Source organism: Lutra lutra, chromosome 1 (genome assembly GCF_902655055.1).
Source record: "Lutra lutra chromosome 1, mLutLut1.2, whole genome shotgun sequence".
Classification (NCBI taxonomy): Eukaryota; Metazoa; Chordata; class Mammalia; order Carnivora; family Mustelidae; genus Lutra; species Lutra lutra.
The window spans coordinates 116,485,513-116,510,105 of record NC_062278.1 but is presented as its reverse complement, the minus strand read 5'-3'; the positions used below and the strand labels follow the sequence as shown (position 1 = coordinate 116,510,105).

General features: G+C 39.1%; 1 protein-coding gene across 1 annotated transcript in view; it reads left to right on the top strand.

Moving 5' to 3' along the window:
* The first annotated feature begins 10,605 nt into the window (after positions 1-10,605).
* Positions 10,606-24,593, top strand: part of ATP13A5 (ATPase 13A5) — a 111,849-nt gene continuing 97,861 nt past the window's right edge. The window contains exons 1-5 of the mRNA XM_047733162.1: positions 10,606-10,780; positions 22,864-23,037; positions 23,939-24,085; positions 24,283-24,353; positions 24,458-24,538. Coding sequence (XP_047589118.1) covers positions 10,721-10,780; positions 22,864-23,037; positions 23,939-24,085; positions 24,283-24,353; positions 24,458-24,538 — 533 coding nt within the window. The 5' untranslated portion in view covers positions 10,606-10,720. The remainder of the gene's footprint in view (positions 10,781-22,863; positions 23,038-23,938; positions 24,086-24,282; positions 24,354-24,457; positions 24,539-24,593) is intronic.

The following is a 24,593-nucleotide window of genomic DNA, read 5'->3' as shown; positions in this document are numbered from 1 at the left end:
GAAAGACTACTATCATATGATCTTCCTGATATGAGGAAGTGGAGATGCAATGTGGGGGGGTTGGGGGGGTAGGAAAAGAAAAAATGAAAGAAGGTGGGATTGGGAGGGAGACAAACCATAAAAGACTCAATCTCAAAAAACAGACTGAGGGTTGCTGGGGGGAGGGGGGACGGGAGAGGGTGGTGGGGATGGACATTGGGGAGGGTATGTGCTATGATGAGTGCTGTGAAATGTGTAAACCTGGTGATTCACAGACCTGTACACCTTGGGATAAAAATACATTATATGTTTATTTAAAAAAATAAATAAATTAATTAAAAAATAAAAAAAATATTTTAAGTCAATTTTTAAAAGTGGGGTAACAAAGATTCATTCCCTATCATATTCTAAAGCAGTAATATTAAATAATATATTTTTTGATTCATTCCCTATCATATTCTATCATATTCTAAAGCATTTATTCCTTATCATATTCTAAAGCAGTAATATTAAATAATATATTTTTTCTTTTTCAAATTTTTTTCAAGAACAGATGCTATATTTTGTCCAAGGCTTTTTCTGCATTGACAGGATCATATGGTTCTTATAACTTCTTTTATTAATGTGTTGTATCATGTTGAGTGGTTTGTGAATACTGAACCACCCCTGCAGCTCAGAAATAAATTCCACTTGATTGTGGTGAATAATTCTTTTAACATCCTGTTGGATTGGATTTACTAGTATCTTTCTTTTTTTTTTTTTAAGATTTTATTTATTTATTTTAGAGAAGAAGAAAGTGTGCAACGGGGGGGGGGGTGGCAGAGAGAGGGACAAGCAGGGTCCCCACTGAGCAGGGAGCCTGATGTGGGATTCAATTCCAGGACCCTGAGTTCATGATCTGAGACAAAGGCAAATGCTTAACTGACAGAGCCATCCAAGTGCCTCAGATTTGCTATTATCTTTTTGAGAATTTTTGCATCCATGTTCATCAGGTATATTGTCCTGTAGTTTTCCTTTTTACTGAGTCTTTGTCTGGTTTTGGAATCCATGTAATGCTGGCCTCATAAAATGAGTTTGGAAGTTTTCTTTGCACTTCTGTTTTTGGAAGAGTTTGAGAAGATAGGTATTAACTCTTTAAATGATTTGTAGAATTTCCCTGGGAAGCCATCTGGCCTTACACTTTAGATTGTTGAAAGATTTTTGATTACTAACTCAATTTTTTTGTTGGTTATGGGTCTGCTCACATTTTCTATTTCTTCCTGTTCCAGTTTTGGTAGTTTGTATGTTTCTAGGAATTTGTCCATTTCTTCTAGATTGCTCAGTTTGTTGGCTTATAATTTTTTATAATATTCTTTTTTAATTGTGTTTCTGTGGTATTGGTTGTGATCTCTCCTCTTTCATTCATGATTTTATTTATTTGGGTCCTTTATCTTTTCTTTTTGATAAGTCTGGCTAGGGATTTATCAATTTTATTAATTCTTTCAAAGAACCAGCTCTTAGTTTTGTTGAACTGTTCTACTGGGGATTTTTTGTTTGTTTCTCTATCATTTATTTCTGCTCTAATATTTATTATTTTCCTTCTTCTGCTGGCTTTAGGCTTTATGTTGTTCATTTTCTAGCCTATTGTATTTGTGTATTTGAAACTTTTCTTGCTTTTTGAGGTAGACATGAATTGCAATATACTACCCTATTAGAACCACCTTTGCTGTATCCCTAAGGTTTTGGACTGTTATGTTTTCATTTTCATTTGCTTCTGTGTATTTTTTAAAATTTCTTCTTTAATTTTCATTCTCTAGTAGGATGTTCTTTAATGTCCACGTTTTTCTGATCTTCCTTAATTTTTTCTTGCAGTTGACTTCAAGTTTCATAGCATTGTGGCCTGAAAATATGCATGGCATGATCTCAATCTTTCTGTACTTTTTGAGGGCTGATTTGTGACCCAGTATGTGATCTATTCAAGAGAATGTGGGATGTGCCTTGAAAAGAATGTGTATCCTGTTGTTTTAGGATGATATGTTCTGAATATATCTGAAGTCCGTCCGGTCCAGTATGTCATTGAAAGCCATTGTTTTCTTGTTGATTTTCTGCTTAGATGATCTGTCCATTGCTATAAGTGGGGTATTAAAGTTCCCTAATATTATTATACTATTATCAATGAGTTTCTTCATATTTACTATTAACTGGTTTATGTATTAGAGTGCCCCCAAGGTAGGCACATAAATGTTTACAATTGTTAGATCTTCTTGATGGATAGACCCCTTAATTATAATATAATGCCCTTCTTCATTGCTTGTTACAGTCTTTGGTTTAAAATCTAGTTTGTCTGATATAAGTATGGCTACTCTAGCTTGCTTGCTTGCTTTCTCTCTCTCTTTCTTTTTTTTGAGAGAGAGTTTGAGCAGGGTGGTAGAGGGGAAGAGGCAGAGAGAGAAGGGAGAGAGAATCAAGCCCCAATGCAGGGCTTGATCTCACAACCCTGAGACCATGACCTGGGCTGATGTCAAGAGTTGGATGCTTTAGTGATGGAGCCACCCAGGCACATGACTCCAGCTTTCTTTTGATATCCATTAGCATGATAGATGATTTTCCATCCCCTCACTTTCAGTCTGCAGTTATCTTTAGGTCTAAAATGAGTCTCCTGTATGCAGGAGGCAGCATTACCTATGGCTCTATAGATGGCATAGAGATGGGTCTTGTTTTTATCCATTCTGTTACCCTATTTCTTTTGTTTTTGTTCTTGCTTTTTTTTTTAAATTTAATTTTACTTTTTCAGTGTTCCAAGGTTAGGTATTAAGGAGAACATGTATTGCATGGAGCACTGAGTGTGGTGCATAAACCCTATGTATTTTGATTGGAGCATTTAGTCCATTTACATGCAGAGATTATTGAAAGATATGCATTTAGTGCCATTGTGCTACTTACAAAGTTGGTGTTTCTGGTGATGTTTTCTGTTCCTTTCTAGTCTCGGTTGCTTTTGGTCTTATTTCCCCTCTCAAAGAGTCCCCTTTAATATTCCTTTCAGGACTGGTTTAGTGGTCAACTATTTTGGTTTCTGTTTGTCAGGGAAACTTTATTTCTGCTTGTATTCTGAATGACAGCCTTGCTGGATAAAGTATTCTTGGCTGCATATTTTTCAATACGTTGAATATATTGTGTCACTTTTTTCTGGCCTGCCAAGTTTCTATGGGTCGATCTGCTGCAAACTCATCTGTTACAGACTTTTCCGTTGCTGCTTTCAGTATTATTTCCTTGCCTGTGTATTTTGTGAATCTGACTATATGTCTTTGGTGATGGCCAGATTTTGTTGAATTTAATGTGAGATCTCTGAGCTTCTTGGATTTCAGTGTCTGTTTCCATCTCCAGACTAGGGAAGTTCTCAGCTATAATTTGCTCAAATAAATCTTCTGCTCCTTTTTCTTTTTTTTCTCCTAGGATGACTATAATATGAATGTTATTATGCTTTAAGTTTTCTCCAAGTTCCCTAAGTCTACACTGGTGATACAATACCTTTCTTTCCCACTCTCTTTCACCTTCATTGTTTTCCAAAATTTTATCTTCTATATCACTGATTCACTCGTTCCTCTGCTTCATCTATCCTCATTGTCATTGAATCGATTGTTTTGCATTTTGGTTAGATCATTTCTTATTTCTGACTAGTTTTTAGTTCTTTTTACCTCCAGAGTAAGGGATTCTCTAGTGTCTTCAATACTTTTCTCAATCCCAGGTAGTATCCTTATAATTATTGTTTTAAATAACTTGTATCTGTATTGATTAAATCTTACTTGTATCTCTACTAATTAAATCCCTGGCAGTGAATTCTTCCTGTTCTTTCTTTTGGGGTAAATTGCTTCATCTTGTCATTATGTCTGGGTCACTATTTTCTTGTGTGTATGTGTGTGTGTGTGTGTGTGTGTGTGTGTAATGATTAATAAAGCCTATTGTATCCTGCTCCTGAGACTAATGGCTATATTAAAAAGAGGTCCAATAAACAAACAAACCAACCAAAAGCCAAAACAAAACAAAGCAACCCCAAACCAAAACAAAACAAAAAAAAACAAAAGAAAGGAAATTAGAACAAGTGTGTTTTGGTTTGCTCATTAAAAGAAGGTAGATCCAAACAAACAAAACAAAACAAAACAAAAAGGGAAGCTAGATCCTAGGTGTGTTTTGGTCTGCTCATTAAAAGAAGCTAGATGCAAATAATAATAAAAATAGTAATAATAATAAAGATAAATTAAAAATTTTTAAAACAAAAAAATAAAAATAAAAAAAAAAAGCTAGATCCTTTTTCCTCTAGAGCTGAAGCTTTGCTCCACTCTCTAATCAGTAGATTTGGTATGGCCAAGGGGTTTGTGCTGGTCTTCTGTTGGAGGGGCCTGCTGCTCTGATTCTCAGGCGAATGTATCCTAGTCCAGATACACCTGCAGGGCTCAGGGGTTCAGAGCTTGGTGTAAGCAGCTCCAGCCTCCACTAGGTGGCACTGTTATGCTCCCTGAGGTCGGTCAGTGCTAATGGGTGGGGTCTGGGGAAATGGCACCATCCTGCATTCCCCATCCCCAGAGCAGGGAACTCGGGGCTGCTATTCCTCAGAAATCCCTCACAGAAGAGCACACAGAAGGACACTCTCTTGTGTCCCAGGCTTCCACCAGATCCCCACCTTCACCCTGCCTGTGTCTGGCCTGTCCATCTGCCAAAGAGCACAGTACTTCTGTGTTTTATCTCAGGCGTGCAGCAGGGTTTCAAAACTCCAAATTTTAGAGGACCCCCCCCCCCACACACACACAGACCAGCACTAATCCTCTGGGGGAGGGTCTTGCTGCCCTGTGGCTGATACCCGCTTGTCCTAAAATTGGTTGTGCAACCACACCGTGGTATGGAGTTTATGGCAAAGTGGACCTAAAAGCCAGCACTAAGGTTTGCTGCCTTCAGCCAGTGTCTTTGTTCCTGTGGTAGGGAAAGCGGCAAGTCAATGGTGTCCACAGGTCTTTTGTTCCTATGCCACCACTCCCACATGCACTACAAGCCGGGGAACAGCTTCTCCTCCCATGACCCGGGAGATTCTCAGACCATGTTGCCCACTCCTAGAATTCCATTCTTGGGAGGAGAAAATCTATGAAGTTCGTCAGATTTTCAAAATTCTCTGTGAGCTCATGAAGGTGAATAAGCCACTAGACACACACCTTTGTTAGTCCTTTGAGCTGCTGGATTCAGAGCTCTCGCCCTCTTCTATTCTCTCTCCATCTGGCCTATTCCATTTGTTCTTCCCATAGAGGAGTCATATTTTTGTCTAGTTTTTTTACAAACTGTTAACTTACTAAGGGCAGGGTTAGTGTCTGATTCATTTCTGCAACCCCTTCAGGTCTAACCTAAGTCTGAGAGCTTGGAAGTTGTTTGCTATATGAATTAATAGGACAACAAGAAGTTGAGGATTAATAAGAGAAGGTCCTTTTTCACAGTTTGGGCTCTTTTTTGTCCCCAGATAAGATAAAATTTTACTTCTATTCATTTAAGTTTTGACATATTCATCACATTTTCAATTTGTGGATCTTCTAAATAGAAAATTAAAGTAGGGAATATGAAAGACAAACCATGACTTCAGCTTAAACATCCCATATTTGTTTTCCTAAAGGGAGCTCCCTCTGCTCTGTCCAAATCTGTAGAAAATATGTGGGTTTTGGTGCAGTGGTGGTTAGGGGTGGCAGGGGCAAGGAGTGGGTGACAGACTGAGTGCAGTTAAAGAGCAGATGTTTACCTACATCTTTGAGTCCATATTTCAGATGGAGGATTAGTCATGTATTGAAATATGAGTTTCTCCCTCACTTTGTGGTTGTTGCAAAGAGCTCTCAAGGTCACTCAATTGGATATCATAGGCTACTCCATACCCTGTCACCCAGTATCAGGGCCTTTTAGAGATACTCCTTCTTAATCCTGCAATAACCCAAGCTTTCCTCACTTTGCCTTGTATAGCAGCCACCTCTGTGTTGTTTTTCCCCTTTCATCGGGCCTGAGTCCCCTGAGGACAAGGATCCAGTCTGATCCATCCCTTCACACTTCATAGGGTCTGTGTGGGAGAGACTGCTAGTAACCACCATATTTACTTCCTCTTCCTCCTGGCACACAGGTGGACCACATTTCCTAGTCAACTTTGCAGTTAGTCAGGTATAGGCATCTGGCTGAGCTCTAGCTAATCTAGTACGAGTAAAAGTACCTCTTTCAGGACTGGTCCATAGAGAGCTTCACTGATTATCCTCCATGCATTCTTTCTTTTGTAATAACCACAGCAGCCTTGGAAGCTACTTGCTGAAGATGATGAAGACACAAGAAAGAAGGACCCTGGGACTCAGGATCACTACTTGGAGGATAACTTCTCTTCCTTCCACTGCTCTACCAATGCCCTCCCACAACCACAATTTTAGACCCACTCTTCTACTATGTTAAACCACTGACAAATGTTATCCTTTGTGGCTGTTCTAGCTGTTAGCTTACCTTAACTAAACAGTATTGCCAGTGTAGACATTCGACAGTGTTTGTGAAATGGGATGCCCCAATAAGGCTTCAGTAGTTAGTAGAGAACAGCAAGGGAGCTTTGAAATCTAGAAAAGACATCCAAATCCAGCCTGGTTTCCCTTTAGGTCATGGGGAAGTGAAGATAGGTGATCATGTCCCTGCCAAGTAAGAAGGTGCAGTGTTGTTCTAATATACTCCATCATGCATACTGCCTCTTCATTTCATAAGGCTCATGTACTAGAGGTAGAGACATCCCTTCTCTCCTAATCCATATAATCCCCCCAGGACCTTCACCTCTCCAGAATCAGAAAAGAGTTCTTGAGAAAATACAGCAGAAGAGGGGCAAGTATTTCCTAGTGGAAATAAGCTGGACCACAGACCAGAGACCTGTCTCTGAGTTCTTGATCTGCCTTTATTTTGTTGTGTAGCTCTGAGCAAACCTCCTTCCATCTCCATGTTTCTTTCCTGTTTTCTGGAAATTGTGTCCTGAGTCAGGGACTGTGAGAGGAGATGAGATACTCTTAGTCCTTTACTTCCTCTGGCTTTACTCCGAACAGTAAGGCCCTATTAGGTCTAAGACTAGGGTTCTGGGGGGAACCAGTTCTTCAGATGAGGAGAGTATTTTCATGAAGTGAGCATTTCACTCCTTTTCCTTTGCATTTCATCATTCTGCTCCTTCCTTCCCTCCTATCTCTGGAGATCCTACCTTATGGCATATGGTGCTGACAACTTCTACTCATTAATAAGGAGTTTGCCTTCGGGGTTCACCAGGAGGCACTGTGTTTTGCTTCCAGTCACAAGAGGTCAAGAGTCTGGTCTCTTCAGATAGAAAAGAAATCTGGAGAGTCCCAACTTAAGTTACAACCTCCTGAGTGCTATGACTGAGCAGCCTAGAGGAAGCCATTCCCAGCAATGCTGAAACTACTTCTCCCACAAGAGACCCTTTCATCCTCTCCCTATCCTCCACTCCTATGTCCCCACGTCCCTGCTACATGCATAAACACAATTGGTGACTCTTCCACTTGTGGCCTTCAAGGGGCTGATTAAGCCATGGGGGTATGACTGGCATTCTCTTGCTTATGGACATTTGAAAGTAGATCTTTTGACTTTTAATATCTGTTCAAATGGACATTTGAAAGTAGATCTTTTGACTTTTAATATCTGTTTGACTTCTAATATCTTTTAATATCGAAAACCCTAACCCCAGGAGTTAGGGTTTAAAGCAGATGTGATAATTTTCTCGGCAGAGCAAATCCTCTGGTGGCTGAAGCAAGTGCTCAGTACTTAAAGAACCTCAAGATTACCTACTACAAACTTTGACCTAAAAACTTAATTATCTGTATGGTGAATAGGCCAAATGTCAGCATGTATACCTCTTTTTTGGGAAGCTCATTACTTGTGAGGTATTTGTGAACAGTTGTGATTGTTAGAAGAGTTCATGTTTAACTGAAAGAATATTGGTCATCTGTAGAAAGAAGCTAAGGTCTTTGGTTTGGTGAGTAGAGAGAGCCCTTTAGCCACATACAAAACACACACACACACACACACACACACACACACACACACACACACACAGAATGGATTAACCAGTTTGGCCTGGTTACAAGCTCTTAGTGGTCAGGCACACCTCTGTTCACATCTCCATCATCATCGCTCAGTGCCTCCCTTCTTCCCTTCCATTCTCAAGTTTTACTTTGATTTCTCTTGATACACCACACAGGCTCTATTTTCTCATCTCTCTTGAACATTGTCACACATTCTCTTTTGTTCTCTGTCCTAGATTGTGCTCACAACCCACCACTATACCCCATTCCTTCCACCTGGTTAGTTTCTGCTCATCTTCGAGATGTCAGCATAGATGTCATTTCTTTCAGGAAGCAGTTCTTGTCTCAGCAATTCAGTCTGAGTTCTAGATCCTTTCTGTTTAAGAGGCTGCTTACTGGTCTGTGTCTCCGAAGCATCTGTAAAGTCCCTCAGGGTAATGACTTTCCTTTTTGCCACTGAATCCCAAGGGGCTGGCAAATGTCTGAAATATCTGCTGTTAAACATGTAATTGCTGAGTAAGTGTTGAACAAAGTTTTGATGAGTGTTATATTTTGTGTCTTTGGGCTATAAGCAGCAGAAACCACAAACAACAGCAGTTTTATTAAGAACATCTCATTATATATTGGAAAGATGTCTAGAGTTAGCAGTCCCAGCCATAGTGCCATGGCTTAGTGGTATCATGAGGACCTAAACTCTTTTGTCCTTTGCTGCACTTTATTGGCATGGGTAGAAAATAAGTTATTCTCGCTCTTTCATCAATAGGATAATTTAAAAGATAGGATAATCTTTTCCAGAAGACCTCTGCCCCCAGTTGTCTTTCCTTCGCATATATAGTTGAAAACTAGGTCATGTGCCCACTCTTAGGTTAATCATGACTCATCGTGGTGCTTTAGCTGAAGTCAGGCTGCCAGACAAAGGAAATGTTCTTTTAGCCAGAAATATTAGTGTATAGCTAATGGGTAAGAAGTGAATGAGCACTATTCAAGTCTTTAATTAGATTCTACCAAAGCTCAGGACTCCTTTCTCCATATTTTAGTTCTACCTTAAATTGGTGATACTTAAAATGCAGCATTTGTGACGACATAGTATTCTATAGTGTGGGCACCTCAGTATCCTGTCTGGCATGAAAAGCTGTTTGATTACTTTCATCAGCCACTTCCTCCTGGGCCAGAGAGCACACTGGATTCTCTAAACTTCGAGGTGGCACTAGTTCCTCCTCAAGGCACCCAATAACTCCCTCTCAGTAGAAAGAGTCAAGTATCATTCTCTATAGTCTTGATTCCCAGTAAGTTTTCTTCCATCGTCAAAGTGGCAAGGATTTTGCTCATTGGACTGGATGCAATAAAAAGAAAAAAAAAAGATAAAAGCGTTTATTGGAAACAAATAAACCAGCCCTTGAATGGATCCTAGTGAACTTACTTTTTGATAAAAATATCAAATTCACTGGTGATTATATAATCGTGGAAATTTATATGATATCCCTAATAATCAGCCTTTCTCATTTTTCCTGCATTATATACTTCTCTGAAAACTTTTTGCAAACTAAAAAGAGAAAATGAAAAGAACCAAATTATTATTATTATAGTTTACTTTTTAAAAAACTTCTCTCAATTAGTTTATGATGATGGTGATGATGATTATCTTTTATGGAGTCTGACAGGAGCTATAGATGATTTTTTACAAATATCATCTTAGATCTTCCTATCAACTCTATAACTATTATTGATATTTTACATATTAGAAAACTAATATGCAGATTGAAATAGAATCTAATATAAGTACAATCTATAAATATAGATTTATATTTAATCTGTATTTAGATTAAATTATGTTTATAATATATTACTATATATTATAAATTTATAGATTATAAATTATAGATATAAAGTACATTTATATCTGTAAATATAATCTAATATTCAGATGACCCTGATTTGTCCAGCATCATCAGTAGAGCAGGTATTAGAATTCAGGTTTTCCTAATTCCAAAATAATTGCTACATTCCCTGCCAGGAGCCAACCCTCCTTCCTTAAAATCTCTTTGTCACCCCAACATGTCCATTACTTCCCCAAAGTCCACATGGTCTTATTTATCTCTCACTGGTTAATCTTTCTGTCTTAGGTGACTGTTGTTGTTATTTTAAGATTTTATTTATTTATTTGAGAGAGCAAGACAGTGGGGAGGAACAGAGAGAGAGGGACAAGCAGACTCTGCACTGAGTGTAGATCCATGCAGGGCTCAGCTTCATGACCCTGAGCTCATGACCTGAGCAGGAATCAAGAGTTGGTCGCTTAACCAACTGAGCCAACGAGGTGCACCTGTTTGGGGGTTTTAATAAAGTGACTATTCTCATTCGTTAGTTGAGACATTTAGGGACAGCACAAGAAATTATTTGACTTTCTGGTTCGACAACTTAAGTCTAGAGGCGTTCACATTTAGTTCAACAAATAAACACCAGGGAGGAAGAAAAAAAAAAACACAACAAGCCGATAGGTTAGTAGACCAATCCTGTGGCTGACAAGAGTATTTCCTCTCTTCTCTTTGTTAGCCTGATAGGTGAAGTATGTGCTAGGAGATTTTTAAAGCACCTAAGAACAGCAGTGACAAGTAGTGACTGTTCTGAGTTCCCATAGCCCCAACTGGTTGTTTTGACTTTCCCCAAAGAATTATCCTGGAGGTCTTGTTTAGATGGAAGACAAGAGTAAGGACCACCGGGGTTTGCTCAACCAAGGAGAGGAGAATGAACTGGTGAGTCTTCCCTTTTCGTGATTACAGTCTTCTCAAAGTACCTGAGGGTGTGGGTAGGTGCTACTGTATTGCGGCTGGCTTTAGGAACTGCAGAGGTTTAAGTATGGTAAGGCTCCCTGAGATCTGAGGTCACAATTTTATAGTCAGGAAAACTGCAGGGGCTGAGAAAATTGTGTCTTCTAGATGACTGAGTTATTGCCATCCTTAAATGCATCAGACCAAATGAAACTTCTTCCTTCTTAGACATTTTGTAGAGTAGTCAACATGTACCCTACATGGTACTCATTAAGGTGTCTCTGCCTTATCATGTGGGTCTCCAGGTAATTGGCAAACTCAGGCAAAAACTGAAACTTTAAAAAAAAATTCTTAGGTTTTTGGTATATCTGTTTAACTTAGGCTCAGTGTGCTTTGGGCTGAAGTTATGCTAACAGCATAGAGAGGTTTAAAATGTAGTGTGGCCTGGGATTTAACACCTGTTTTTTTAAAGTTTTCACTTTTTTCCCTGTTACCTTTTCCACCAAATATATATACGCTTCAAAAACAATTACTGGGGTGCTTCGGTGGTTCAATCAGTTAAGCGTCTGCCTTTGGGTCAGGTTATGATCCCGGGATCCTAAGATAGAGCCCCGCATCAGGCTTCCTGCTCAGTGGGGAGTCTGCCTCTCCCTCTCCCTCCGCCACCTTCCTCCCACCCTCACCTCCAATTCATGCTCTCTCTTGCACACTCTCTTTCTTTCAAATAAATAAAGTCTTAAATAAAAAAGAAAAACAATCATTAAAACCTTGAAAATTACAGTGTCTGTTTGGGACTGACAGGTTTACATTTGTCATTTTATTTGATCCTCAGAACTCAGTGATGAAGGATTAATCCTATCTCATAGGAAGGACATTTGAGATCAGGGAGGTTAAGTAACTTGCCTAAGGTCTTCAGTTACAAGGGATGGGTGGGAAATCCAGCCCACTTCTTTCCCCTTCACACTCCATGATATTTACAGGGCAGTCACGTCCACAGCTAGACAATGAGAAAGAGAGGAATGGGAGGGCTGGATCAGAGAGAGCAAGCTGGAGGGGGATGGGCCCAAGGGATATGGTTCACATAGCAGAAGGGTGTCCGTTTCCTGCTTGGCCTCCTGGTTCCCCGTGAGATCTGTGGGAAATCCACACCCACCCTCTCTCCACATACCCTTCTTTGTTAACCTAAGAGAAATAAATGATGTCATTTATATCTGCACTGTCTAAGAAGGCAGGCACTGGCCACATGTGGTTTTTGAGCACTAATAAAGTAAATGGACCAAACTGAAATGTGTATGTATAGCATACATGTAGCATACATACCAGATTTTGAAGACAGTAAAAGAAAGTGAAATATCTCATTAGTAATTTTTATATTGGTTACACATTGAAATGACAACTTTTGGATATGTTGGATTAAATGAACTATATTATGAAAATTGATTTCATCTACTTCTTTTTACTTCTTTCACGTGGCCACTAGAAAATTTAGATTCCAAATATGGTTCACATCACTTCTGTTATTATACCATGCTGATCTTGACAACGTTACAGTGCTTACAATCTTTAGACTGAAGGGATTTAAAGAACTAAAACCTAACTTACCTGTGTTCACTATTCAACAGTTCTGTGCTGATTCTGATGTTTTTTTCAGTGTGTAGATGAGTGTTCATGAAAATCTTTGGCAGCTTATTATTTTTCCCTAACGATGTGCGTATTTGAAAGTTTACAGCCCAGTATTTTAATTCTCTTAATCACAGAGGGAATATAGATACCTCTCCTCAGTCACGCATGTCTGGAGGCACACTGTGTGCAATACTAGCATTTATTTTTGGATCCTCTTTGGCTATTCTTGCTGCATTTACTTTGTGGAGATGACCTTGATTCTGCCTCTGAAACACAAGAGATGCTTTGTTTACATGTGTTGCAAAGCCCAACCATTCAGTTGGTACCCCCACGCCTGTACAAACACCTATCAACTACGTGTCAATAGTACAACTGGAAGCAGCTCCAGAGGGAAAAATGGGTACTTGGTGTGGAGGACACAGATTTGACTGGAGGGCACTTCACTTCATGGTAACTTTTTTCTGGGAAACAGTGGAGCACTCCTGGACTCCAAGACCACAGAACTGGGCTTTAGTGAAAGAACCACTGCTAACCACGTGGTGTGGACAGCTTCTGGGACCTTGCTAGTTGCCCCAAACAACATCACTTATCCCTCCTGACTTAAAAGGCTTTTAAGGGCCACATGTGAAATGTGGGGAGTGCTATGAAAATACAAAGAGTTATTTAAATCCAAGGACTCGGGACTTAAATGGCGGGCAATTTGAAAAATGCAGAACTGCATATAGTAGGTGAAATTGAAGTTGGGGATATCTCCCCTTTCTCTGATTAAACGTGGGTAGTGATAATTGCTTGAGGTCTACCATTATGGAAACAGTGTATGAAGAGTTAGTAGGAAAAATTAGGAACTTAGAATGTCTAAGTTATTTTAGATATCATGTACTCTTCATCTTCTATTAAAAAACACACAAACAGGGGCACCTGGGTGGCTCAGTGGGTTAAAGCCTCTGCCTTCGGCTCAGGTCATGATCCCAGGGTCCTAGGATCGAGCCCTGCATCAGGCTTTCTGTTCAGCCCTCTCTCTCTCTGCTGGCCTCTCTGCCTACTTATGATATCTGTCTGTCAAATAAAAAAATAAATAAAATCTTTAAGAAAAAAAAACCACACACACATACAAACACACACACACAAACCCTACTCAAAGGATTATAAAAGAAAATAAAAATCATGCTCCATTGGCTCTTGTCTTTTGTCAACATTTATATTAATAGCTTGGATGAAGGCAAGCTTATCTAATCTGCAACTGAGGCCTTACTATGAGAGAGAGATAACAATCTAGGTGACAGAATGTGGGAATATCAATGACTTGGGCTCAGTGGCTATGCATGTGAAAGTAATTAAAGTTCTTTATTTGGTTATGGCTGAATTTTAGTTGCCAGGATGATATTGCTATAAAAAATTAATCCTTGGTTGTCTCAATAGAAGCCTGTTCTGCATAATAGAAGAAGTAATAGTCCTGCTATAATCTGTACTATTTAGGAAACCTCTAAGGAGTTATATTTCATCCTAAGATTCACACAAGAAGCATAGCGTTTTTAGAGGGATATCTGGATATCACAAATAACAATTATTTAAAGGACATTGGGAATAGTTCCCCAAAGAGCAGTCAAGGCACTTGTCTTCCAGTAGTTGAAAGGTTGATGTGGAGAACAGAGTAGAAGTTGGGAGAACCCAGCCTGATTTATTTTCATTATAGGAGAATTTCCTAACCATCTGTGGTGGGAGATTTTTTTTTTTTTTAAGTATAATGAGTTCTTTTTTTTTTTTTTTAAGATTTTATTTATGTATTTGAGAGAGAATGAGTGAGAGAGAGCATGAGAGAGGAGAAGGTCAGAGGGAGAAGCAGACTCCCCAAGGAGCTGAGAGCCCGATGCGGGGCTCAATCTTGGAAGTCTGAGATCATGACCTGAGCCGAAGGCAGTTGCTCAACCAACTGAGCCACCCAGGCGCCCTGTGGTGGGAGAATTTTAACATGACAACTCTCCACTGAACCTGCCCTTATATAATTCCCTTCAGCTGAGTGTGGTGGAACCCATAAATATGATGAGCTGTAATTCCTGTGATTATGTAATGTTATGTGGCAAAATGGATTTTACAGCTCTAATTAACTTGAACTCAGCTGAGTTCATCAAAAGGAAGATTGTCTGAGTGGACCTCACCTTATCAGGTGAGCCAATAATGATACTGTGTCCTTCCTGAAGTTAGAGAGGTTAAGAGTGTGAGAGGGGCTTGATGCAAGGGAGGTTCTCCATTGTCATTTTGATGATGGAAGGCTCAGGGCGGGGAACTCTGACTGTCTCTAAGAACAGAGAACCAAGTGCAACTTCTGGCTGACAACCAGCAGGAAAATGGGCATCTCTATCTCAGAGCTACAGACAACTGAATCCTGCCATAACAAAAAGATCTTGAAAGAGGCCCTTGATTTTCAGAAGGGACACAGCCCAGACGACACCTTGATGTCAGTTTTTTGAGACACTGAGCCAATGATCTAGCTAATGAGACTCCTAACCCTCAGAAACTGAGATAATAAATTTGTGTTGTTTTAAGCCACTAAGTTTGTTATGCAGCGACAGAAAACTAATGCACCACAGCTGTCCAACAAGAGAAAGTATACCCCTATAAGTCAGTGACTATCTTAAGCAGACACTAGATGCTCATTGGTGAAAGATGGTCTATAGCTATTTTTTTCAGGAAGGAATTTGAACCAATAATGTCTGAGACATTGCTTTTGTTTAGTGGTGCTCTTATTCCAAGAGTAAACTTTAACAGAACATGCCATGTTGTCACATGTCCTTGGTTTAAGGTAAATTCTGGCTCTAGAAATTGTCCCTGCTGATTAGCCCATGCATCTCATTACCTTTTGACCCATGCCTTCTGCTCTTTCACCCAGCCACATCAAAAGAAGGTCCTTAGTTGCACTTTTACTTCTAATTGTGTCTTGGAAGACCACATATTAGCACTCTTGTTAGTCGACTTTATGTGAATGCGTGTAACTGAGAGTAATAATATGCTCATCTCTTTGGTACTGGGTTTTGATTCACACCACTAAGGAGGAAAGGCACTTCCTTATTCCAGAAGGAAAGCATAAGGGAAAATTTAAGATGATGAACTATTTTTTTTTTAAGATTTTATTTATTTATTTGACATAGAGAGAGAAGCAAGAGCGAGCACAGGCAGACAGAGTGGCAGGTAGAGGCAGAGGAAGAAGCAGGCTCCCTGCCAAGCAAGGAGCCGGATGTGGGACTCGATCCCAGGACGCTGGGATCATGACCTGAGCCGAAGGCAGCCGCTTAACCAACTGAGCCACCCAGGCGTCCCAAGATGATGAACTATTTTAATAATTATTTTTAACATCTTCAAGACTCAGTTTTCTTGATCTACAAATAATAATTTATCAACATATCAATAATTATATTATTATTTAATAATAATATTATAATTAATTAGAGTATTAATTAATAATAGTATTTTCAATAAAATTATGCCTATTTCATGGACTAGGTTGTGATGATGGGATGGCACCTAAGTAAGTGCTTGAGAAAGGTTATTTCTCATTGCAATATGTAGAAAACGTGAAAGTAGTCCAAGACATTTTCTTCCCCTACTCAAAGGACACTTCATGGCATGAATGCAAGACAAAATATATGAAACTATAACTAACAATGCTTGATGATTAGTGGTAACTAACACAAATGCCTACATGTGGTCAAACCAAAGCAGTAATAGAGGGGTGAGGAACAATGACAGTACTAACATGATCCATTAAACAGAGACTCTATTATCCTAACATTAAAGAACCTTGAAACATGTCAGATTTGGAGACAAGAGAGCAGAGTTTAAGAACCACTTCCCATGGAACACATAAGGAACACATCTTGGCATGTTCAGATAAAGATGACAAAGGGTAGATTGTGAATAATGAATAGAAACCTGGTGATGTGATTGTTGTTTGGAAAAAAGAAGGCAAACATGATGAATACTTGCCCCATCAAAGGAATCAGAGATATTATCTCCTTGGCCACAATTCAAGGGTCTAAATGTTTGATGCCTACCCAGAAAAAGCTAACTTACTCTAAGTCTTTTGGAACACTCACCCATTGAAAAACTTAACACTTCACAGCCAAAAATTGGCATTGCCATTCTCTGAAAGTAATTCTAGAACTAAGAGTCATTGATGTCATGTCTTGGTTGAATAGGTATTTTACAACTTTGTGCTCTGAGAATGTTGGTTAGAGTAACTGATTGTGTTATGAACTGTAACCCAAAAGACCCATACTACTGTGCCTGTGCATGGTGGGTGTGCAACAAATATTTAGATGAATACATGAAAGGTGAGTGTAAGAACAAAAGGATTTACAAAAATGATAAAGACATGTTCACAAGACTAATTATGCACAAATGCTAGTGCTCCAGATGCAATGAAAATTCAGGAACAAAGACGAGAGCCCATGGACAGCTCCACATGACCAAGAGGATCCCTCCTAAAAAGAATTTTGAGAAGAAACAATGTTTAGTTGAAGCTGCACCCTGTAACTCTTCTTTCCTAAGAAATTTGGCTAATCTTAGCTCCATTTCTGATAGAAGTAGAAGAGCTACCTATTAAAAAAAGAAAGAAAGGAAAATAATTTTAAAAGTGGTCTTTATAGGGATGCCTGGGTGGCTCAGTGGGTTAAAGCCTCTGCCTTCAGCTCAGGTCATGATCCCAGGGTTCTGGGATCAAGCCCCACATCAGGCTCTCTGCTCAGCGGGGAGCCTGCTTCCTCTTCTCTCTCTCTGCCTGCCTCTCTGCCTACCTGTGATCTCTGTCTGTCAAATAAATAAATAAAATCTTAAAAAAAAAAGTGCCCTTTATATACTATTACTTCATGTATGTATGTTCTCATTTAATCCCTAGGGGCTAGCCAGTCAGACAGCCACTTTACACTGGGAAAATGAAGCTCAGTTAAGTCACAGATACAAAGTCACATCACGTTGCTGGTGAGGATCCCCTATTACATGGTTTTCTTCCTGTACAAGTATACTGGTGTGTGTGTGTGTGTGTGTGTGTGTGTGTGTGTGTGTGTATGCTCATCTATATAGTTCCTGAGCTAATTAATCATTGAATCAATTGGTGTTTATCTTACAGCCCATCTCCCAGTTTTATGTATTACAAAAGTGAGCAGTTTTCTGTTTGGCCTGTGTTTGACTTTAATTTTGACAATTGGTGTTCTGGGCGAAAAGCAAAAATTCCATTTAGGACATTGGCTCAATCACTTTTAGAAATACAACTTACAGTTTTCCCAAAGAGCATTTAGTTCTGAATATTGCCTGTGGTCGAATCATTTCACAATAACTCCAGTGGGACCAGCCACTTTTCATTCACTGAGATTTTGTTGAACTGTGTAGATTATTCAAGCTAATATTAACTTTTAATATATGCTGCACACTCAGAATGTTTCAGGAACTGTGCTAAATGCTTTGCATGAATTAACTCATTACTTTCTTACCACAACCCTGGAAGGTATTTTTATCATTTTCATTTATGGAAGAGGAAATTGGGTCATCGGAAGAAATAAAATGGGTTGCCCAATGTCTTACACCTGGTTAAGTGGTAGAAGAATTATCTGAACTGATTTTCTCATGCCATATCCCCAGCTTTTAACTGCTACACCAGAATATTTCTGTTGCATTTTACAACCAGCCGCATTTTTCACATAAGGAATCTAAAATTTAGTGAATTTAAATCATTTACACAAATCACATTAACTAGTAAGTGATGGAGCAAGGAACAGAGAAGTGAAAGCTTCTAGAAGGCAATGGGGTGGGGTATAAATAAAAGAGGCTCTGCTGATAAACCTGGGAGGGGCTCTAAGTAAATGACCTTTATTTAATAGCAACCTCTGTTGAGTGGCATGTGCATATTTTATTCTTCTTCCTAATCCAGGCTACTTCCTCTGGACTTTGGGCCTAGGAAAAAACCATTAAAGATGTGGTACCTTGGGGCGCCTGGGTGGCTCAGTGGGTTAAAGCCTCTGCCTTTGGCTCAGGTCATGATCCCAGGGTCCTGGGATCAAGCCCCGCATCAGGCTCTCTGTTCAGCAGGGAGCCTGCTTCCTCCTCTCTCTCTCTGCCTGCCTCTCTGTCTACTTGTGATCTCTGTCTGCCAAGTAAATAAATAAAATCTTTAAAAAAAAAAAAAAGATGTGGTACCTCTCCTGGTATCAGGAATACAGAATTTTAGTGAGAAATGGAAAAGTGAGGGGACTGCTTAGAGAGAGTACAATTCAAGTCTATGTGAAGATGGCACGACCCCTGTACTATTCAACTCAACTCATAGGTGTCAGATCTGGGTTCCTCACCCCTTGGAACACAGCCTGGTTCCATTCACAACCTTGTTTCAGTATATTGTAACTCAAAACTGAAAACTCTCTCCACCTTTGGCTGAACCTGTTACCAAGGCACCTGCTGACATTGACTGAAAGCTTCCTTTGTGTGCAACACCTTACACCTCTATTTAATCTTCACAACTATGCCTCCAGGTGTGTCCTATTATCCCCTAAGTACAGAGTTGGAAACTGAGATTGAAAGAAATTAAATCCTGAGAGTGGCAAAACCTACTTTACCACAAGGAACCATGTGTAGTGGGTTTGAAATTCTGATCGTCCCTCTCCCTGTTCCCAATGTCTTTACATCTACGAGACCTCCGGATTCTACTTATCTTCCTCTGACAGCACAAACTGCCCCTGGTTCCCTCCTCTACCCTGCACATCTTAGTGGATTTTACCATGGGTATTTAATACTTTGGAGAAATCTGAGTGACTCTTACTGCATCAGAAGAATAATCATTTAGAACACGCAAATAATACTTGAGATTAATTGATCAAAATGGAAACATATACTGTGATAAACTCAAATTATGCAAATATTGGCAAGCTGACCAAGAGCAATTTGATTAAAAGAATTCCAGATTAAAGAATGATTCTTTTAACCAAAACCTCAAGTCCCATGTCTAGCATATAACTTTTGGGAAAACTGAGAAATGATAGAAAGGAAATTTACCAGAGTTTATGAGACCAGTTTATCAAGGAAGCAAAAATATTGTTTCTATTCATCTTTGCTCAAGGAGGTACATATTTCTGAAAGCTACTCTGACACTTATAAACTCTTTTATATCTATCTACTTACTTATTTTTTGACAGATGGGGAGGGGAAATCAGCTGACATTTTGATTGGGCTGTCCCCAATTCTAAAGAGGTCTTTCACAGAAACCTTTCCCCTTTCTTGATTATTAGGTATGTGATCTTATCTATGCTCAGTGAAAACAAACACTTCCCAATCATGCACACTGGGAGGCAGCTACAGACTTCCTAGGTCGTCAAACCCTCCTTCCATTTCCCACAGAAACTCCTCTTGCTCTTACCTGTTTTCACTTACTTCTCAAATTTTACAGCCATTTTCTCTTTCTCGATCTAATTCCATTAAAGAAATTAAAGTAACTCCTGCCTATTTGGAACCGTGGCTAATAAACACCACGCTTTATTTATTAATTTTTTTTTTGAGATTTTATTTCTTTATTTGAAAGAGAGAAAGAGAGTGTCTGAGCAGGGGGGATGGGCAGAGGGAGAAGCAGACTCTCTGCTGAGCAGGAAGCCCAATGCAGGGCTCAGTTCCAGGCACTGGGATCATGACCTGGGCCAAAGGCAGGAACTTAACCGACTGAGCCACCCAGGTACCCCACTGCTTTAGTTTTTATTGGTGGTGTTGATAAGATGCACTTATCTTAAGTGCACAGTTCAGTGACATCTATCACCAATTATTTTTGCTCATTTTGGAACTTCCTATGGATAGAGTTGTGTATCAATTTACCATACTTCATTGACTCAGTAAGTCTGTGAAATTCATGCATACTGTTGTTCACATTAGAAGTTCATTTTTAAAATTGTTTTGTAGTATTCCATTGCATGAAAACACAAAATTCTACTTGTTTGAAATTAACATAGCTATATTGGTTCTCCTTTGCTAGTCTTTAAATTGTTCATTTTCTTTCCCTTCCCCCCCCCCCTTAATCTTTTTGCTTCTTGGTATTTAAAGGGGTCTCTTGTAAATAACATATAATGGGTTTTTTTATTATCTAGTCTGACAATCTTTGTTTTCAATCACAGTATTAATGTCATTTATGTGTAATGTAATTACTGATATCGTTGGGTTAAAGTGACTATTTGTTTCCGATCTAGTCTACCTACTCTTTGTCTTTTTCTTCACCTAACGTTATGTCATAGACTGGCCCATATTTCTGCATCGACTTCATACATTTTCTTTTTAATGGTGCCACCTTGGCCATTGTTTTGATATTTCACATCTTGCTGAGCTATTAGCTATCATTTGGTTCTTCCAGTAACTTTGCTATTACAGCTAATACTGCCCTGAACACTACTATGCACATTACTTTCTACTTTGTGTATCAGTTCCTTACAGTGTATTTACAAGTGTGGAATTACTGATTCAAGAGATAGAAACATCTTTATAAATCTTGATATAATTTGTCACCTTGCTTTCTCTAAAGAATTATTCCAATTTATAAGGTTATTAACAGTATGTAGTTGTAGTGATTTTATTGCCATCTTGCTGGCATTGTCAGTTCCTTTTTTTTTTTTTAAATAAAAAATGTTGTATAGAAAAGAACTGAAGGGGTATCAGAATTATGACTACCAATGTCATCATTGTATGTAAGTTAACAACAACAAAAAAAAGGGTAGGACATTTGAGATCTGCTTTGTCAGCTACAAGCTGACCTAAAATTCCAAACCATTCTGCTTCAATTTTGAACACTTTGACAATAAGCTCCATGAATAACTTAATAAAATAATGCAAATTTATGACATAATATGTGAACTGGCATATGCAGTTTATTGGAGTCTAATACAACTATCATTCACAAATAAAACTAAAGCAGGTTTATAGAATCAGAAGGTAGGTAGGAAGACAGAAAGGAGACCCAACTGAAAATATGCTTAGAAGTAGAGTGAACACATTTTTAAGTTACATTTAAACCTCATCATGAATAATCTCAAAATAGAAGGGCTGCATCATTAAACTTAATGAACATTTTTTCCCAGGTGGATGATAATACTGAGGAGCACTGGAAAGGAACTCTTAAAATTGTAATTACTTTGCAGAGCACTTAAGGAGATATTCTCTCATTTGAGCACAAGTACCCTGTAAGGCACGCATTTCTAATTGTTTTGTAAAGGAATACATGAGGATTCCCTAGAGGTGATATGATTTACCTAAGGTCACATAGCTGATAACTAGTAGAGCAGTGACTCAAACTTACATCTTTGCTACCTGTGACCTTCCCATTACATTTAAGGATTACTTTCAACAACTGTTATTACAATTTTAATCTCCCACAAAGTTCTTTACTAGAAACAATTAATGAAAATGACCATATTGAAGATGAAAACTTTTCTAAAATATTAAGCCAAGAGATTAATTATAACATGATCTAAACTGGCATAAGATTCAGGAGATTCTGTCATTAAAAACGGTATAGAAACTCAGCAAAAACCTATTTTCTTGACATTACATTTCTGTGATCTGGACACAGGAGTTCAGAATCTTAGGGAAAGAACACATAAAAATAACAGCAGAGCCTAAAATAATAGTATAGTAATGATATAATTCATAATCAGCATCCCTCTGAGTCATCCAAATACAATAAAAGTCTAGTTTTTGAAATTTAAAAACCGATGCTATGAAACCTCATTGTGGAAGACGGAAAATAGAAATTGGCTTGAAATAAAGGAATCTATTGTTTTTGGCTATGTGTTCCCCCTAAAACCACATTTCAAAGACTTCACTCCATTCAGGTTCATATCAACTACCCTACTAAAAGTAGAACTACTTCAGCATGTTACTGCCAGGGTAAATTCCTATGAGCAATCTTTTAAAAGTCTTTCATGTCCACAGATAATCTCTTGATTCATATCATCCTACCCTTTGTATCATCCTCCTCCAGTAAATTTACATTAATATATATTTTTAAAACCTTATACCTGAAAAAAGTAAAACTGCTCCAAAACCAGTTTTAGGGTGACTCTTGACTAGAAGAAGCCTTGAGAGGCTTTTCAAGAAGCCTTGAAACATCTCCAGAAGGACAGGAACAGTCCCTGGGCCGTAATGGGGTGCCTGTCAAGGTGACTCTTGAGGTGTTTAGAGCCAAATAAGTCGGCCCATTCCTTGCTCCTCCTGCCTCATGTTTTAGTTTCATATGCCAGGGTAGCAAAATGAGTCCTTCTTTTTTTTATGATATCAGCTGACAGCTGTAAGCAATCAATCTAATTCAACTGACTGAAACCAGATTTCCCTCCCAACTAATATTGCTGCCTCTAACACTTGTGTTTCTTGGAACAAAGTGATGTGTTTATGTGAAAAAAGAAAAATAGAGTCATGTTTTATTTACATTCCAGGAGGTGTTTGGTTACCGGACCCAGAATCTCCGCAGAGCTCTCTGCCTTATAGCCTCCGTGCTTACCTGTGGGGTTCTTCTGCTTGTGTTCTACTGGAAGCCACAGTGGAGTGTGTGGGCCAACTGCATCCCATGCCCTTTGCAAGAAGCAGACACTGTTCTGCTAAAAACAACGGTGAGTGCCCTTCAGCATTGCATTGGTGGCACAACTAATGACTGGCCGGCATTCCAGAGTAAACCTTTCTTTACTTAAGCTTCCTTGCCCCCAAATAGGAGATGGCAAACTGTCCCTGAACCTACTTGCCATCTCTTATTTTGACTCAGGAAAGAAATGTCCTCCATGTCACCCTGGGGAAGTTTCTACCATGTCAGGCTAATTGTCAATGATTTAGCCATTATACGAGCTAGGGCTGTCACTGTTATAACTCTTAAAGACAAAACTCTTATACAATCTTAGAACTCTTAAAACAGAAAGAATAGTTCAGTTTGCTGTTTTTTTTTTTTTAAGATTTTATTTATTTATTTGACAGAGATAGAGCACACAAGCAGAGGGAGCAGAAGGCAGAGGGAGAGGGAGAAGCAGCCTCCTTCTGAGCAGGGAGCATACTGTGGGACTCGATCCCAGGGCCCTGGGATCATGACCTGAGCCGAAGGCAGACGCTTAACCAACTGAGCCACCCAGGTGCCCCAATAGTTCAGTTTTTAAGAATACATATTCTGAGGGGAAAGAAGACAGTTGAAACACCTATATGTCACCTTTAAGATAGCCAGAAAATGTTTTCTGGATATAAAACTCTCCAGTAAAGTGTGTCTTTCTCTGTATTCTCTAGCACAGTGGTTCTCAAATTTTAATGCAAATCAGTGATCTGGAGGGCTCCTTAAAACACAGACTGCTGACCTCATCCCAGAATTTCTGATTCAGTAGACTTGTGGTGGGGTTGAGGATTTGCATTTCTAGCAAGTTCCAATATAATGCTGAGGCTCTTGGTAACCATTAGTCTAGGTAGGTATTTTGTTGATTGTCTTATTAAATACATGACGTTTGAAAATTACATGGGCTGGATTGTCTTCTCTAGGATGAATTTCAAAGATATATGAGGAAGAAAGTTATATGCCTCTACTTATCCACACTAAAGTTCCCCATAAGCAAGAATCCAGAAGAACCTGTGGTGGCTGACCGCCACTCTGTCATTAACAAAGCCGTATTGAAGCCAGAATTAAAAGTAAGTAATTTTGAGTGCAATGTTATGGCATGTTTTTTAAAAAAAGAATAATGCAAATGTTTGTTGGATGGAAGTTCTGAATGTCACAGTGCTGGGCTGGGAATTGCAAGGTATCAAGGAAAGTGCGCATGGCATTGGGACTTGGACCTCACTAACACCATGGGCTTTATTTTGTCCTATCACATTTGTAATTGCAGCTGCGATGTATCCAAGTGCAGAAAATCAGGTACGTTTGGGACTACTTGGAGAAGAGGTTTCAGAAAGTCGGGTAAGTTTGACTTTTTCTCAACATTCACCAGGGTATAAAGGAAAAGCACTGATATGTTGAATGCCATGAACTGAAGCATGCTTCTTGTCCTGACCACATCCTAGGCTACTGGAAGACAGCAACTCCTGCCACGACATCCATCACACATTTGGATTGGGCCTGACCAGCGAAGAACAAGAGGTCAGGTAGGGTTTGTGACACTCCCTGAAATAAACTCTGCCAGCAAAAAGTGAGATATCA